Here is an 18,014-nt window from a genome sequence, read left to right on the forward strand (position 1 = left end):
GTTCAGTGAAAGAGAGGACCTTACTGGAGGCTGTAAGGTCAAACAAAAAGTAGAAATTCAAGAAGACCTAAGGTGAGAGTCATATATTTATGTATTTAAATGTTCAAATAAGCATGTTTTATTGTGTATGTATCTAATAATGCTGATATTTGTTGGCTGTTTTTCCTTCTGTGTTTCAGAAATGTGCCGTCAAGCCCCTACGCAGCGCTACAAGAAGCTGACCAATAGAGTATTTGCAGCTGACGTTACACACCCGGCCTCGCAATGCATGCTGGGATGTCGCCGCCATGTTGGAAGGAAAACTAACCCGGAGCGCCACAGTGTTTCTGGTGTGTTCGGCAGAGAAGTCTGCATCAAAGTAGCGAAAAAATGGTTCTTAGCTGTGTAGCAGCTGGTGTAGCGACTACAGAGAGAAAAAGGCAGGATCGCCGTTTCACAGGTTTCCGGTCGATGTGGAATGGAGAGAGAAGTGGATCGCTGCACTTCAGCGTGCTGGTGAGGAACACACAACGGAACAGTGGCGACCAGAAAGAACCAGTGGAACGTTTTGTTGGAGGTGTGTGTGCTTTAATATATTTCCCCTCTTCCTCTGTTAAACCGATGATTGATACGATCAGGCGTCTCTTCATCAAGTACTGTTCTGTAAACCTCGCACAGACTGCAGAACCAGCCACGGCCGCACTCTGAGACCAAAAATAGATCCGCAAACAATATGCAGACTTGAAAATTACTTTGTCTCTTCAAAAAATATGTTTAACGCATTCCGAATTGTCCGTCCTGTGTTAGTCCATGCTGATCGAAGCCTTAACCTGTCATTTCCCTCTCTTCATCGAGGCTCTTGCTCGCTTCTCTCCCCCTCCCCTCGGGTCTCCTCTGCACCCAGACTAATGTGTACCACACGTTTAATGTCCTCGTTAGTTGCAAAGCTGCGTACAGTGTGTACGCATCCCAGGGGTGGTGCGAGTAGGGTGACCACCTCCAGAGAGACAAAAAGTGGGACACCTGGCATGTTTTGGAGGGACAAGGTGGGACAAGGGAACCATCTGTAAACCGTGACCATACACTTCACAATTTAGACCACAAGACCAGTAAAACAAAATATTTAATATGTAGCCTATATATTTTCAGGAAACATCACACAGCACACATGCGGCTGAATTTTGTAGTAATTGGAGGTTTGAAATATTCTTTGTGGGAAGACTAGATAGCAAGGCATTACAGTAGTCTAACCGACAAGATGTAAAAGGATGTATTAGCACCTCTGTGCTGGCCTGAGCGAGAAACAGGCGGAATCTATATTTTTAAAATGATAAAAACCAATCTTAGTTATATTTTTAATATGTGGAATAAAATTGGGCTCAGAGTCAAAAAACACACCCAGGTTTTTTAACTGATTGTGCTGGTTTAAAATCTAGGAGTTTTAGTAAAAGTTTCTCTCTCTGGCCTTCAGGACCGATAGCCACAACCTCAGTTTTGTCCTGGTTGAGCTGCAGGAAATTCATTGCCATCCATGACTCGATGTTAAAAAGGAGTCTTAAAAAATCTTGAAAAGGGTTTCTATTGGCCCTGAGTCATCAGGAGACATGCTGATGTACAGCTGAGTATCATCAGCGTAGCTATGGAAACAGATTTTGTGTCTCCTGATGACATCTCCAAGAGGAAGCATGTAAAGGTTAAAAAGAATGGGACCCAAAATTGAACCTTGGGGAACCCCACACCTAATTTCATGGGTTCCTGAGGAACAAGTATCCATACTTACATAAAAACATCGATCTGTGAGATAAACCAGTTAAGAACAGTACCATAGAGGCCCACCAGGTGTAAAATGTGATGGTCTACTGTATCAAAAGCAGCACTCAAGTCCAGTGGAACCAGCTGTGAGTTTTTTATTACCCAAATTCCACCTGATGTCATGTAAAATCTTTACAAGGTCCTTCTAAAATGTTATTTGTGATTAAAAAGTCATTGACTTGATTAAAAACCAGTCTATCTAAAACTTTATTGAAAAATGGCAAGTTGGATACATGTCTGTGTAGTTATTAAGAACACTGGGATCTAAATTGCTCTTCTTCAGATAGAGGGGTTTAACCACTGCCGTTTTAAAGGCAGTGGGGAAGACACGGGTCTGGAGAGAGCTTTTCATAATATTTGAAAACTGTTCCTCAATGAACCCATTAAATGATTTTAAAAGTGGTGTGGGAATGGGATCTAAAAGGCAGGCTGTTGGTTTTACTTGGGAGAAAACTGGACCAAGAGTCTTCCCATCAACCAGGTCAAAGCACTCCCGTGTTTCCTCAGACATGGACACAACGCTTCAGCTGTGTTCACTGATAAAAAAACTAAAAGATTGAACCTGATGTCCATGATTTTAGTTCTGAAGTGGTCTGCAAAGTTCTCACAGAGAGCATCTGTTTGCACCTTTAAAGCTTTATATTAAATTTACATAGACCTTTTATGCCTACGGTATTTGCATTGAAGAAGGCACTGTCCAGTGCAGCTGGTTAGATGTAGGACATTTCTTATTAAAACTCTAATAACCAGCATTGTAGCAGTCACCACCAATGCCCAGTAGCAAAAATAATCATTTATATATTTATATCATTATCTTTCATCTTCATCTCTTTATTCACTTTCCAATAGCTTGAAAAGTTACACAATCAGTGTTCTTGTTAATGTCTGTTTTCTGTCACCTTTTGAAGTTGATTGCTATTTCTTGCCTAAAGCATGTAGAGACAATGTCCTTGACTGTATGTTGAAAGTAAAGAAGTGGCAATGCCAATCACTCTACTCATGGTTAAGGCTTGCTCAGATACAGTTAGGGCAGTGATGGAAACCCCCAAATTCTATTGTTATGAGAAAAAAATACAGACACACCAGCTACTTACAGTGAACTTTTGCTAAAAGGTTTGTGTTCCTGTGCCTGGCTGTGCCAGAAACGGTCCCCGGGTATTCCCCTACTCTCCAGAAAAGTGAACAGAAGTGTATTTTCACCTAATTGTATTTTCAGCACGTTTAGTTTTGTCTTCTAATAATTACAGTAAACTAATTGGGTTAAATTTATGGCATGAATCATCCACAATGAGCTGTTCATAGCATGTGTTGAATGCCAGGAAACGAGCAGATAGTGAAAACGAATTACCTATTGACGTGTCATGCTAGGTGCAGAAAAAGGGCACTAAAGCAGAAGTGAAAATTTATGCTCCAAAATTAGACAACGAATGAGTGGTGGTGAAACACTGCGGTTACAGCCGAGTCACTGACCAGCTGTCAGAGTGTACACTAGAAAATAGCATATCACCTGTAACAAAAATGTGAAAAAACTACGCCAAAATTCTTCTCTGTGACTGTTTCTCTTTCGATCTTCTTTTACGTTCACCTCTGCATATCTGCGGTCTACAAGATCCTTTGTTTAATTTTACAGAAATACTCATCGCTCTGCAAAAGAGGAATCCTCAGCTTTCTCCAGAATGCCTTGCTGAAGAGGTCATTGAACTCTGTCACTCAGTTCACTCTTCCTTCTACAGTTTGAGAGGAAGACGTTGACTTTTCCATCTCTACATTCCTCTACAAATACAGCCTTATAATACAAAGGGCGCTGCATTGTTACTGACCACTGAAAATGGTGAAAAAAACAAGTTTTAGTAAAATTCAGAAGTATATCAAAAAAAAAAAGTTAACTTTAAGGAAAACTTTATTATTTATTGTCCCCTTTTTCAGAAAGTGAAAACAATAGTCTGTATCATATAGATTCATTACACATACAAATAATATTTCAAGTCTGTATTTCCTGAAATTTGAATGATGACAGAACTAGAGCGTCTCAGAAAAAAAGAATACAGCATAAGATCTTTTTTTTTACAGAAATATTTGTTTCTAAAAAATAAGTTTGTTCATTTCTATGCACTCAATATTATTTTATTGATAACTGTATCAATGCGTTGTGGCGTGGAGGCGATCAGAATGTGGCACTGCTCAGCATTCTTGGGTGTGGTCGTGTCTTTTCAGATCAGACCAGTTTGCTGACTGATCAAGAGCAGTAACACAACAGTCACTGAACCATTTTTTGGTAACTTTGTGTGGGCAGATGCCAAGCCCTGCTGGAAAATGAAATCAGCTTCTCCATTACGCTTTTAGAGGAAGACACCAGGAAGTGCTCTCAAATGTCCCAGGTGTTGCTGCGTTTACTGTGGAATTCAGAAAACAGGGTTGGACTGACGGAAGCAGATGACGTTGTGGCCCAAATCATCACTGACTGTGGAAACTTTACTCTGGTCTTCATGCAACATGGATTCTTTTTTTTTTTTTTTTTTTTTTTCCCCTTGTCCTGTTCGGCAGCTGGGGCATGCAATATTGTATGATTGTAGCCTTTTACTATCCGAACAGATTTTAATGTTAGCAGCAGGACGAGACTGAGTCTCCTCCTGCTGCTGCCTTTATTTAAAGCTGGCATCCGGCATGGCTGCCGGACAGGACCGGGACGGAAATGCTCAGAGAGCAGGAACAGAAAGAGAGAAAGATAAAGAGAGGGAGAACGGAAGGGGGGGGGGGGGGGGGCACAACCTATGTACAAAGTCACAATACAAAACAGTGTTGTCGACGCACCACACGCAACCTAGAACAATCCCAAACCCCCAATCTAGACAACACCAAAACAGAGCCGACGACCAACACAGAAAATTACAGAACCATACATACATTTTTTTTTTTTTTTTTTTTTTTTTTTTTCCCGAACCATATTAGTGAACAGACCAGGCTACAAAAATAAAAGGAGGTGTAGGGGAGGAAGGAAATGCAAGGGCACCACAAACCTTTTTTTTTTTTTTTTTGAATATAGCTAGTCGTAACTAGTAGTAAACTCGGGGCGTGCATCAAGAGAGGTGGGGAACACCCAGGCTGAATTCCACTTAATTGACGCAACTGCTTCATGACAGAAAAACAGAAACTCGGAAGTGGTGAGCAAGAGTTTTAAGTGTACGCACTAAGAACATGTTTTACCTCATTCAATCGTTTTGCAAGGCAAAGCAGGGTTTGTGGGCAGTGCTTGTTTCCCTTCCAGGGGCAGGGAGCATGTCTCTTCCATGTCTGGGAAAAAAAAGAAGATTAATAAGGGCTGACAATCATTTATCGACTCCCTCCATCCAGACTGATGAGATTTTAATTTCTTGAATACTTTTGTGTGTAATTTTACGTCATTATGATGTCTCCCCTACCTGCCCGGTTAAATGCTCGCAGGCCACCACCCACTGTTCACAGATGGAAATGCCCATTCTCAGGTTCTCTCTCACTGACACAAATGGCTCCTCAAAAATGTTCACATCACCCAGCTTCCTTTGGACATATCTTCCCAAGGCGCCACCTTTTGAATTTACATGCAAAGGAAGTCAAAACAGAAAAGAAAGCACTACTTCTGCAAATAAAAAGAACAGAAAAAAATCACACTTGCACACAGGATTGCTGAAATGCATTTTTGTCGATTTTTTTTTCCACTGAAATGTCAAATGTCCTTATTCACAGATGATGATAACCACAACCTGACTAGTTCTAAGGAAACCAAAGATAGTTTCAGTTTTCAACCTATTAGGAGAAGGATTATTGCTAAAATTAGAAGTGCCTTCAAAGATTGGAGTCAACAAACATTTGTTGGTTTTGATTATTGTATGTCTACAAGATTCCCACCAATAACATCCATCAGTCGGACCATGCGGGTCTCACGATAAGGTTCATAATCAGTCTGCCGCCACACATCATCCAGAGAGTCTCTGCTTTGCTCCACCAAATCCACGACATCCGACATGGACAAACCGTCAAGACCACCATACTCCTAATGTAAACACAGTCTGTTAGTTTGATTCGAGAGAACAAGAGGTGAAAATAAGCTTCAAAAACAATAAAACGCTCTTCAGACATATTAGTTTGAAACTTTTCAAATATTGAATCAAACAGTGTAAAACATGCAACGTTGCTTGGTAAAATCACACACTTCTCCATCAATTCAAAGGTTTTACTAATGTTATTTATAAATAGTTGTTCTCTTGCATACCTTCTGAATGGGCTTGAAGAGCTCAGCAAAATGTGAAGCCCTTTCTCTGACACCGTTTTTCTCGGCAGACTCAGAGAGATCAGCCCAGTACTGGAACTCATCACTGGGAGTCAAGATACCTGCACCGAACACAAAAACTCTTCATGTACTGCTTTATAGATATGATAAAGTATACCAGTTGGGAAGCAGTATGTTGAGTCACTGTGTCTGGGATATTTTATAAAAATATATTTCAGCAATACCCAGAACATCTTCTTCCATGCGACCCTTCCTGGCAGAAGTCTTCGCTCCAGACTGACGAACCACTGAGCCCAGCCCGACCTCCAGCTCACCCAGAAGGCCCGCCAGCTTTGGGTCAAATGTTGAACGCCAGCGCTCATCCTTGACAGAATAAAAAGTGACATGCTTTTGACTGCACAGCATTGCTTTGTGGTCCTTCCTGTATTGCGGTCCTTCCTGTATTGCTTATTTATTCAAACTGTAATAGTTTTTTTTTAATCAAATTAGCAAAATATCCTCATATAACTTGAAATGAGCAGGGAGACACAGAATGCTATCATGTCAGAATGGAGAACTTTGATGTGAAGTAGATTTTTGAACAGGTGCTTTTTTAAAAAAAAAAAAAAACATATCACACTCCTAAGCACCTCCCAGCAAGCTCACCTTCAGCAGTACAGGTGCAAAAACCTGCTTAACAGCCTGGTAGAGAGTGTTGATGGGAGATTCCAGCATGGACGACACCAGGAGGCTCTGATGAAGGTTGTCTTCCGTGATCACCATGGGCTGCAGTTTGAAGAACACCAACACTTTCTCTTTGCTGTCGGCCGCAGCTTCAATCTGTGCGAATTATAAGTAAAAAGGCCGGGTTTGTTGTCAACACTCATATAGAAAAGCCCTGGCACTTCGTCAAGCCTGTCTTAAGAGATGTAAACAAGATGCCTGGATTATCTATACTGGCTACACTCAGAGCAAAGTAGCGATTTTGAATCTTTCTGAAATGCTCAAGCTCCTAATTCAAGCTCACCACCCTGCAAAGGAAACTCATTTCAGTTTCTTGTGGAGTGTGAGAATTCCAACTGACCAGTAAACAGAAAATCAGCTCTCTTTCACCACAACAGACCAGTGAAGCATTTATAACTAAGCCCTCATCCAATCACTTGTGAAAAATAAAAAAATAAACTGCTCCATCCTTCAATGAACATTAGTTAAATCATATCACTTGTTTTGTTGTTTTGTAAAAAGGAATGAATTATGAGCTGTGCCTTAGAAGAATGGTTTTTAAAAATCATGACATTTGAGGGTATCTCTTTCAACACTGAGGAAGTTTCCAAAGTAAAGCAGTCCCTGGAAGAACTCTTTTTCTTCCTGAATTAATATGAACCTCATTTAAATATAGCTGTGATAAAATCCAGCTGAATTACCAAAAGATCTGTTATCGTTACAACTTTTGATTCATGACTTTTGCAACTTTTTTAACCTCTTCATATAACAGTGGCCATGAAGGGAGTCTGTGAACAGAGGTTTGGAGGTTCAAACCTCACAGTTGTTCCATGAGAAAGGCTCTTGATCCTTTGGTTACTCTGCAGGGATGGTATGAATACCTTTATTTTGTGTGACAAACCAGCCTTTTACATTTGGCAATTGCATTACCTTATTTGACAAGTGCAGGTCACTGCCATGACTGCTGAAAGACAGGACAAATTCATTCCCATCATCCAAGAAGTTATTGAGCTCTGGACTGTCGGTCAGGGACGACGAAGGTTTTATCCCGTAGAAGTTTCCAGCCGTGGTGAGGATAAACCTCTTGCGAGCATCATCTGAACCGTGAGGCATCTCTCAGCTAGAACACAAAAGACAAGACGTATAAGTACACAACAGTTTAAATATTAGTGTTAAAACTCGCACTAAGGAAGGGTTAAGTGTAATCAGAAGGATTACAAGTAAAGTAAAGCCAACACATTCATTTGGTGTATTTCTCAAGCTGCTTTCTGTATCAAGTATTTGTTTTGTATCTGAAAGCAGAGTCAATCATGACAGACTTTAAAATCAGTCTTAACACTTCTTGTTTATGAAATGCATATATTTAAACTCCGGAAGCCCCAGAACAAACGATTCTGTCCTGGATGAGCAGATTTAACGCGTTTATCTAGTCAATATTTTCCGATTGGTAGTCAGGTCACACATTCAAAACAAAAACACGCACCAGAGCGGAGGCTATTGCCTCTGCGGCAACCTTTACGTGAACTAAAACACCAATCAAACAGGTTTCCCTTCACAGCCTGGTCTGAAGCGGAACAGAAACTCTTTCGGTGATGTTCTGCGAAAGCGCCACAGCACCACGCACACAGCGCAAACGCTGAAGCAGAGCGAAGGTAGCTTTAGCTAGCTAGCTAACGTTAGCTTTGCTAATGTGCATGAAACTTACGTATGTTATTAGAAGGCTTGGGCTGTGTCCGAATGTACGCCCTATGCCCAAACCCCTCAATCACGACATAGTGCTGGACTACGTAGTGCACTATGTAGTACCCTGAATCCGTTGGCGATTCGGACACTCAGCTCCCTACTTTTTCCCTCAGCGCTGATCACGTGACCGTCGGCCAGTACCATGGTAACCACACGCTCGTTAAGACACGAGGGAGCTGGGTAGTGGAGGGAAGTGCAGCGGCGGGAGTCCGACTGATGAAAGCAGAGCGGCAGAAGAAGATGTAAATGAAATGATGAATGGACCACAGTCCAAAAAGAGAAAGTGTTCTTTCACAAAGCCCGACAAAGTCTTCTGCTACCTGTGCAGCAGCAGCTTCTCCTGGTGGAGAAAATGATGTCAAACGACATGCTGGGTTCGATTGTCATCAAAAAAAAGGTCCGACAGCAAGAGACATGTAAAACAATGCAGTCGTTTTCATTGAGCTTGTTCAGTGAAAGAGAGGACCTTACTGGAGGCTGTAAGGTCAAACAAAAAGTAGAAATTCAAGAAGACCTAAGGTGAGAGTCATATATTTATGTATTTAAATGTTCAAATAAGCATGTTTTATTGTGTATGTATCTAATAATGCTGATATTTGTTGGCTGTTTTTCCTTCTGTGTTTCAGAAATGTGCCGTCAAGCCCCTACGCAGCGCTACAAGAAGCTGACCAATAGAGTATTTGCAGCTGACGTTACACACCCGGCCTCGCAATGCATGCTGGGATGTCGCCGCCATGTTGGAAGGAAAACTAACCCGGAGCGCCACAGTGTTTCTGGTGTGTTCGGCAGAGAAGTCTGCATCAAAGTAGCGAAAAAATGGTTCTTAGCTGTGTAGCAGCTGGTGTAGCGACTACAGAGAGAAAAAGGCAGGATCGCCGTTTCACAGGTTTCCGGTCGATGTGGAATGGAGAGAGAAGTGGATCGCTGCACTTCAGCGTGCTGGTGAGGAACACACAACGGAACAGTGGCGACCAGAAAGAACCAGTGGAACGTTTTGTTGGAGGTGTGTGTGCTTTAATATATTTCCCCTCTTCCTCTGTTAAACCGATGATTGATACGATCAGGCGTCTCTTCATCAAGTACTGTTCTGTAAACCTCGCACAGACTGCAGAACCAGCCACGGCCGCACTCTGAGACCAAAAATAGATCCGCAAACAATATGCAGACTTGAAAATTACTTTGTCTCTTCAAAAAATATGTTTAACGCATTCCGAATTGTCCGTCCTGTGTTAGTCCATGCTGATCGAAGCCTTAACCTGTCATTTCCCTCTCTTCATCGAGGCTCTTGCTCGCTTCTCTCCCCCTCCCCTCGGGTCTCCTCTGCACCCAGACTAATGTGTACCACACGTTTAATGTCCTCGTTAGTTGCAAAGCTGCGTACAGTGTGTACGCATCCCAGGGGTGGTGCGAGTAGGGTGACCACCTCCAGAGAGACAAAAAGTGGGACACCTGGCATGTTTTGGAGGGACAAGGTGGGACAAGGGAACCATCTGTAAACCGTGACCATACACTTCACAATTTAGACCACAAGACCAGTAAAACAAAATATTTAATATGTAGCCTATATATTTTCAGGAAACATCACACAGCACACATGCGGCTGAATTTTGTAGTAATTGGAGGTTTGAAATATTCTTTGTGGGAAGACTAGATAGCAAGGCATTACAGTAGTCTAACCGACAAGATGTAAAAGGATGTATTAGCACCTCTGTGCTGGCCTGAGCGAGAAACAGGCGGAATCTATATTTTTAAAATGATAAAAACCAATCTTAGTTATATTTTTAATATGTGGAATAAAATTGGGCTCAGAGTCAAAAAACACACCCAGGTTTTTTAACTGATTGTGCTGGTTTAAAATCTAGGAGTTTTAGTAAAAGTTTCTCTCTCTGGCCTTCAGGACCGATAGCCACAACCTCAGTTTTGTCCTGGTTGAGCTGCAGGAAATTCATTGCCATCCATGACTCGATGTTAAAAAGGAGTCTTAAAAAATCTTGAAAAGGGTTTCTATTGGCCCTGAGTCATCAGGAGACATGCTGATGTACAGCTGAGTATCATCAGCGTAGCTATGGAAACAGATTTTGTGTCTCCTGATGACATCTCCAAGAGGAAGCATGTAAAGGTTAAAAAGAATGGGACCCAAAATTGAACCTTGGGGAACCCCACACCTAATTTCATGGGTTCCTGAGGAACAAGTATCCATACTTACATAAAAACATCGATCTGTGAGATAAACCAGTTAAGAACAGTACCATAGAGGCCCACCAGGTGTAAAATGTGATGGTCTACTGTATCAAAAGCAGCACTCAAGTCCAGTGGAACCAGCTGTGAGTTTTTTATTACCCAAATTCCACCTGATGTCATGTAAAATCTTTACAAGGTCCTTCTAAAATGTTATTTGTGATTAAAAGTCATTGACTTGATTAAAAACCAGTCTATCTAAAACTTTATTGAAAAATGGCAAGTTGGATACATGTCTGTGTAGTTATTAAGAACACTGGGATCTAAATTGCTCTTCTTCAGATAGAGGGGTTTAACCACTGCCGTTTTAAAGGCAGTGGGGAAGACACGGGTCTGGAGAGAGCTTTTCATAATATTTGAAAACTGTTCCTCAATGAACCCATTAAATGATTTTAAAAGTGGTGTGGGAATGGGATCTAAAAGGCAGGCTGTTGGTTTTACTTGGGAGAAAACTGGACCAAGAGTCTTCCCATCAACCAGGTCAAAGCACTCCCGTGTTTCCTCAGACATGGACACAACGCTTCAGCTGTGTTCACTGATAAAAAAACTAAAAGATTGAACCTGATGTCCATGATTTTAGTTCTGAAGTGGTCTGCAAAGTTCTCACAGAGAGCATCTGTTTGCACCTTTAAAGCTTTATATTAAATTTACATAGACCTTTTATGCCTACGGTATTTGCATTGAAGAAGGCACTGTCCAGTGCAGCTGGTTAGATGTAGGACATTTCTTATTAAAACTCTAATAACCAGCATTGTAGCAGTCACCACCAATGCCCAGTAGCAAAAATAATCATTTATATATTTATATCATTATCTTTCATCTTCATCTCTTTATTCACTTTCCAATAGCTTGAAAAGTTACACAATCAGTGTTCTTGTTAATGTCTGTTTTCTGTCACCTTTTGAAGTTGATTGCTATTTCTTGCCTAAAGCATGTAGAGACAATGTCCTTGACTGTATGTTGAAAGTAAAGAAGTGGCAATGCCAATCACTCTACTCATGGTTAAGGCTTGCTCAGATACAGTTAGGGCAGTGATGGAAACCCCCAAATTCTATTGTTATGAGAAAAAAATACAGACACACCAGCTACTTACAGTGAACTTTTGCTAAAAGGTTTGTGTTCCTGTGCCTGGCTGTGCCAGAAACGGTCCCCGGGTATTCCCCTACTCTCCAGAAAAGTGAACAGAAGTGTATTTTCACCTAATTGTATTTTCAGCACGTTTAGTTTTGTCTTCTAATAATTACAGTAAACTAATTGGGTTAAATTTATGGCATGAATCATCCACAATGAGCTGTTCATAGCATGTGTTGAATGCCAGGAAACGAGCAGATAGTGAAAACGAATTACCTATTGACGTGTCATGCTAGGTGCAGAAAAAGGGCACTAAAGCAGAAGTGAAAATTTATGCTCCAAAATTAGACAACGAATGAGTGGTGGTGAAACACTGCGGTTACAGCCGAGTCACTGACCAGCTGTCAGAGTGTACACTAGAAAATAGCATATCACCTGTAACAAAAATGTGAAAAAACTACGCCAAAATTCTTCTCTGTGACTGTTTCTCTTTCGATCTTCTTTTACGTTCACCTCTGCATATCTGCGGTCTACAAGATCCTTTGTTTAATTTTACAGAAATACTCATCGCTCTGCAAAAGAGGAATCCTCAGCTTTCTCCAGAATGCCTTGCTGAAGAGGTCATTGAACTCTGTCACTCAGTTCACTCTTCCTTCTACAGTTTGAGAGGAAGACGTTGACTTTTCCATCTCTACATTCCTCTACAAATACAGCCTTATAATACAAAGGGCGCTGCATTGTTACTGACCACTGAAAATGGTGAAAAAAACAAGTTTTAGTAAAATTCAGAAGTATATCAAAAAAAAAAGTTAACTTTAAGGAAAACTTTATTATTTATTGTCCCCTTTTTCAGAAAGTGAAAACAATAGTCTGTATCATATAGATTCATTACACATACAAATAATATTTCAAGTCTGTATTTCCTGAAATTTGAATGATGACAGAACTAGAGCGTCTCAGAAAAAAAGAATACAGCATAAGATCTTTTTTTTTACAGAAATATTTGTTTCTAAAAAATAAGTTTGTTCATTTCTATGCACTCAATATTATTTTATTGATAACTGTATCAATGCGTTGTGGCGTGGAGGCGATCAGAATGTGGCACTGCTCAGCATTCTTGGGTGTGGTCGTGTCTTTTCAGATCAGACCAGTTTGCTGACTGATCAAGAGCAGTAACACAACAGTCACTGAACCATTTTTTGGTAACTTTGTGTGGGCAGATGCCAAGCCCTGCTGGAAAATGAAATCAGCTTCTCCATTACGCTTTTAGAGGAAGACACCAGGAAGTGCTCTCAAATGTCCCAGGTGTTGCTGCGTTTACTGTGGAATTCAGAAAACAGGGTTGGACTGACGGAAGCAGATGACGTTGTGGCCCAAATCATCACTGACTGTGGAAACTTTACTCTGGTCTTCATGCAACATGGATTCTTTTTTTTTTTTTTTTTTTTTTTTTCCCCTTGTCCTGTTCGGCAGCTGGGGCATGCAATATTGTATGATTGTAGCCTTTTACTATCCGAACAGATTTTAATGTTAGCAGCAGGACGAGACTGAGTCTCCTCCTGCTGCTGCCTTTATTTAAAGCTGGCATCCGGCATGGCTGCCGGACAGGACCGGGACGGAAATGCTCAGAGAGCAGGAACAGAAAGAGAGAAAGATAAAGAGAGGGAGAACGGAAGGGGGGGGGGGGGGGGGCACAACCTATGTACAAAGTCACAATACAAAACAGTGTTGTCGACGCACCACACGCAACCTAGAACAATCCCAAACCCCCAATCTAGACAACACCAAAACAGAGCCGACGACCAACACAGAAAATTACAGAACCATACATACATTTTTTTTTTTTTTTTTTTTTTTTTTTCCCGAACCATATTAGTGAACAGACCAGGCTACAAAAATAAAAGGAGGTGTAGGGGAGGAAGGAAATGCAAGGGCACCACAAACCTTTTTTTTTTTTTTTTTTGAATATAGCTAGTCGTAACTAGTAGTAAACTCGGGGCGTGCATCAAGAGAGGTGGGGAACACCCAGGCTGAATTCCACTTAATTGACGCAACTGCTTCATGACAGAAAAACAGAAACTCGGAAGTGGTGAGCAAGAGTTTTAAGTGTACGCACTAAGAACATGTTTTACCTCATTCAATCGTTTTGCAAGGCAAAGCAGGGTTTGTGGGCAGTGCTTGTTTCCCTTCCAGGGGCAGGGAGCATGTCTCTTCCATGTCTGGGAAAAAAAAGAAGATTAATAAGGGCTGACAATCATTTATCGACTCCCTCCATCCAGACTGATGAGATTTTAATTTCTTGAATACTTTTGTGTGTAATTTTACGTCATTATGATGTCTCCCCTACCTGCCCGGTTAAATGCTCGCAGGCCACCACCCACTGTTCACAGATGGAAATGCCCATTCTCAGGTTCTCTCTCACTGACACAAATGGCTCCTCAAAAATGTTCACATCACCCAGCTTCCTTTGGACATATCTTCCCAAGGCGCCACCTTTTGAATTTACATGCAAAGGAAGTCAAAACAGAAAAGAAAGCACTACTTCTGCAAATAAAAAGAACAGAAAAAAATCACACTTGCACACAGGATTGCTGAAATGCATTTTTGTCGATTTTTTTTTCCACTGAAATGTCAAATGTCCTTATTCACAGATGATGATAACCACAACCTGACTAGTTCTAAGGAAACCAAAGATAGTTTCAGTTTTCAACCTATTAGGAGAAGGATTATTGCTAAAATTAGAAGTGCCTTCAAAGATTGGAGTCAACAAACATTTGTTGGTTTTGATTATTGTATGTCTACAAGATTCCCACCAATAACATCCATCAGTCGGACCATGCGGGTCTCACGATAAGGTTCATAATCAGTCTGCCGCCACACATCATCCAGAGAGTCTCTGCTTTGCTCCACCAAATCCACGACATCCGACATGGACAAACCGTCAAGACCACCATACTCCTAATGTAAACACAGTCTGTTAGTTTGATTCGAGAGAACAAGAGGTGAAAATAAGCTTCAAAAACAATAAAACGCTCTTCAGACATATTAGTTTGAAACTTTTCAAATATTGAATCAAACAGTGTAAAACATGCAACGTTGCTTGGTAAAATCACACACTTCTCCATCAATTCAAAGGTTTTACTAATGTTATTTATAAATAGTTGTTCTCTTGCATACCTTCTGAATGGGCTTGAAGAGCTCAGCAAAATGTGAAGCCCTTTCTCTGACACCGTTTTTCTCGGCAGACTCAGAGAGATCAGCCCAGTACTGGAACTCATCACTGGGAGTCAAGATACCTGCACCGAACACAAAAACTCTTCATGTACTGCTTTATAGATATGATAAAGTATACCAGTTGGGAAGCAGTATGTTGAGTCACTGTGTCTGGGATATTTTATAAAAATATATTTCAGCAATACCCAGAACATCTTCTTCCATGCGACCCTTCCTGGCAGAAGTCTTCGCTCCAGACTGACGAACCACTGAGCCCAGCCCGACCTCCAGCTCACCCAGAAGGCCCGCCAGCTTTGGGTCAAATGTTGAACACCAGCGCTCATCCTTGACAGAATAAAAAGTGACATGCTTTTGACTGCACAGCATTGCTTTGTGGTCCTTCCTGTATTGCGGTCCTTCCTGTATTGCTTATTTATTCAAACTGTAATAGTTTTTTTTTAATCAAATTAGCAAAATATCCTCATATAACTTGAAATGAGCAGGGAGACACAGAATGCTATCATGTCAGAATGGAGAACTTTGATGTGAAGTAGATTTTTGAACAGGTGCTTTTTTAAAAAAAAAAAAAACATATCACACTCCTAAGCACCTCCCAGCAAGCTCACCTTCAGCAGTACAGGTGCAAAAACCTGCTTAACAGCCTGGTAGAGAGTGTTGATGGGAGATTCCAGCATGGACGACACCAGGAGGCTCTGATGAAGGTTGTCTTCCGTGATCACCATGGGCTGCAGTTTGAAGAACACCAACACTTTCTCTTTGCTGTCGGCCGCAGCTTCAATCTGTGCGAATTATAAGTAAAAAGGCCGGGTTTGTTGTCAACACTCATATAGAAAAGCCCTGGCACTTCGTCAAGCCTGTCTTAAGAGATGTAAACAAGATGCCTGGATTATCTATACTGGCTACACTCAGAGCAAAGTAGCGATTTTGAATCTTTCTGAAATGCTCAAGCTCCTAATTCAAGCTCACCACCCTGCAAAGGAAACTCATTTCAGTTTCTTGTGGAGTGTGAGAATTCCAACTGACCAGTAAACAGAAAATCAGCTCTCTTTCACCACAACAGACCAGTGAAGCATTTATAACTAAGCCCTCATCCAATCACTTGTGAAAAATAAAAAAATAAACTGCTCCATCCTTCAATGAACATTAGTTAAATCATATCACTTGTTTTGTTGTTTTGTAAAAAGGAATGAATTATGAGCTGTGCCTTAGAAGAATGGTTTTTAAAAATCATGACATTTGAGGGTATCTCTTTCAACACTGAGGAAGTTTCCAAAGTAAAGCAGTCCCTGGAAGAACTCTTTTTCTTCCTGAATTAATATGAACCTCATTTAAATATAGCTGTGATAAAATCCAGCTGAATTACCAAAAGATCTGTTATCGTTACAACTTTTGATTCATGACTTTTGCAACTTTTTTAACCTCTTCATATAACAGTGGCCATGAAGGGAGTCTGTGAACAGAGGTTTGGAGGTTCAAACCTCACAGTTGTTCCATGAGAAAGGCTCTTGATCCTTTGGTTACTCTGCAGGGATGGTATGAATACCTTTATTTTGTGTGACAAACCAGCCTTTTACATTTGGCAATTGCATTACCTTATTTGACAAGTGCAGGTCACTGCCATGACTGCTGAAAGACAGGACAAATTCATTCCCATCATCCAAGAAGTTATTGAGCTCTGGACTGTCGGTCAGGGACGACGAAGGTTTTATCCCGTAGAAGTTTCCAGCCGTGGTGAGGATAAACCTCTTGCGAGCATCATCTGAACCGTGAGGCATCTCTCAGCTAGAACACAAAAGACAAGACGTATAAGTACACAACAGTTTAAATATTAGTGTTAAAACTCGCACTAAGGAAGGGTTAAGTGTAATCAGAAGGATTACAAGTAAAGTAAAGCCAACACATTCATTTGGTGTATTTCTCAAGCTGCTTTCTGTATCAAGTATTTGTTTTGTATCTGAAAGCAGAGTCAATCATGACAGACTTTAAAATCAGTCTTAACACTTCTTGTTTATGAAATGCATATATTTAAACTCCGGAAGCCCCAGAACAAACGATTCTGTCCTGGATGAGCAGATTTAACGCGTTTATCTAGTCAATATTTTCCGATTGGTAGTCAGGTCACACATTCAAAACAAAAACACGCACCAGAGCGGAGGCTATTGCCTCTGCGGCAACCTTTACGTGAACTAAAACACCAATCAAACAGGTTTCCCTTCACAGCCTGGTCTGAAGCGGAACAGAAACTCTTTCGGTGATGTTCTGCGAAAGCGCCACAGCACCACGCACACAGCGCAAACGCTGAAGCAGAGCGAAGGTAGCTTTAGCTAGCTAGCTAACGTTAGCTTTGCTAATGTGCATGAAACTTACGTATGTTATTAGAAGGCTTGGGCTGTGTCCGAATGTACGCCCTATGCCCAAACCCCTCAATCACGACATAGTGCTGGACTACGTAGTGCACTATGTAGTACCCTGAATCCGTTGGCGATTCGGACACTCAGCTCCCTACTTTTTCCCTCAGCGCTGATCACGTGACCGTCGGCCAGTACCATGGTAACCACACGCTCGTTAAGACACGAGGGAGCTGGGTAGTGGAGGGAAGTGCAGCGGCGGGAGTCCGACTGATGAAAGCAGAGCGGCAGAAGAAGATGTAAATGAAATGATGAATGGACCACAGTCCAAAAAGAGAAAGTGTTCTTTCACAAAGCCCGACAAAGTCTTCTGCTACCTGTGCAGCAGCAGCTTCTCCTGGTGGAGAAAATGATGTCAAACGACATGCTGGGTTCGATTGTCATCAAAAAAAAGGTCCGACAGCAAGAGACATGTAAAACAATGCAGTCGTTTTCATTGAGCTTGTTCAGTGAAAGAGAGGACCTTACTGGAGGCTGTAAGGTCAAACAAAAAGTAGAAATTCAAGAAGACCTAAGGTGAGAGTCATATATTTATGTATTTAAATGTTCAAATAAGCATG

The 18,014-nt window shown here is 41.2% G+C and overlaps 1 protein-coding gene across 5 annotated transcripts; it reads right to left on the minus strand.

The window, feature by feature from the left end:
* Positions 1 to 3,672: 3,672 nt before the first annotated feature.
* Positions 3,673 to 17,569, minus strand: LOC115400253 (cytoplasmic dynein 2 heavy chain 1-like). 5 transcript variants are annotated; one of them, XM_030108006.1, is made up of 9 exons: positions 8,466 to 8,621; positions 7,691 to 7,880; positions 6,704 to 6,877; positions 6,283 to 6,421; positions 6,041 to 6,159; positions 5,677 to 5,821; positions 5,211 to 5,356; positions 4,996 to 5,082; positions 3,673 to 4,184 (listed from the first exon to the last, which is right to left on the minus strand). In XM_030108006.1, the coding sequence occupies exons 2-9, from the start codon at positions 7,871 to 7,873 to the stop codon at positions 4,182 to 4,184; spliced, it is 996 nt and encodes a 331-aa protein (XP_029963866.1). In that variant the 5' UTR covers positions 7,874 to 7,880; positions 8,466 to 8,621; the 3' UTR covers positions 3,673 to 4,181. The 5 variants fall into 5 exon arrangements, with proteins under 5 accessions (XP_029963866.1, XP_029963863.1, XP_029963864.1 ...); XM_030108004.1 differs by lacking the exons at positions 3,673 to 4,184; positions 4,996 to 5,082; positions 5,211 to 5,356; ... (3 more) ...; positions 6,704 to 6,877; positions 8,466 to 8,621 and adding exons at positions 13,945 to 14,031; positions 14,160 to 14,305; positions 14,626 to 14,770; ... (3 more) ...; positions 16,639 to 16,828; positions 17,414 to 17,569 and having other exon boundaries at positions 7,732 to 7,880; XM_030108005.1 differs by lacking the exons at positions 3,673 to 4,184; positions 4,996 to 5,082; positions 5,211 to 5,356; ... (4 more) ...; positions 7,691 to 7,880; positions 8,466 to 8,621 and adding exons at positions 12,638 to 13,132; positions 13,945 to 14,031; positions 14,160 to 14,305; ... (4 more) ...; positions 16,639 to 16,828; positions 17,414 to 17,569.
* Between the last annotated feature and the right edge of the window lie 445 nt (positions 17,570 to 18,014).

Source organism: Salarias fasciatus, chromosome 14, assembly GCF_902148845.1.
Source record: "Salarias fasciatus chromosome 14, fSalaFa1.1, whole genome shotgun sequence".
In the NCBI taxonomy this organism is placed as follows: domain Eukaryota; kingdom Metazoa; phylum Chordata; class Actinopteri; order Blenniiformes; family Blenniidae; genus Salarias; species Salarias fasciatus.

What these genes read in the sequence shown, in the direction of transcription:
- LOC115400253 (XM_030108003.1), bottom strand. Translation starts at nt 7,873, where the DNA reads ATGCCTCACGGTTCAGATGATGCTCGCAAGAGGTTTATCCTCACCACG. An exon ending in CATGGAAGAAGATGTTCTGG is followed by an intron (nt 6,160 to 6,282) that starts GTATTGCTGAAA and finishes TGTTCGGTGCAG; the next exon opens with GTATCTTGACTCCCAGTGAT. An exon ending in CCGACTGATGGATGTTATTG is followed by an intron (nt 5,357 to 5,676) that starts GTGGGAATCTTG and finishes TAAATTCAAAAG; the next exon opens with GTGGCGCCTTGGGAAGATAT.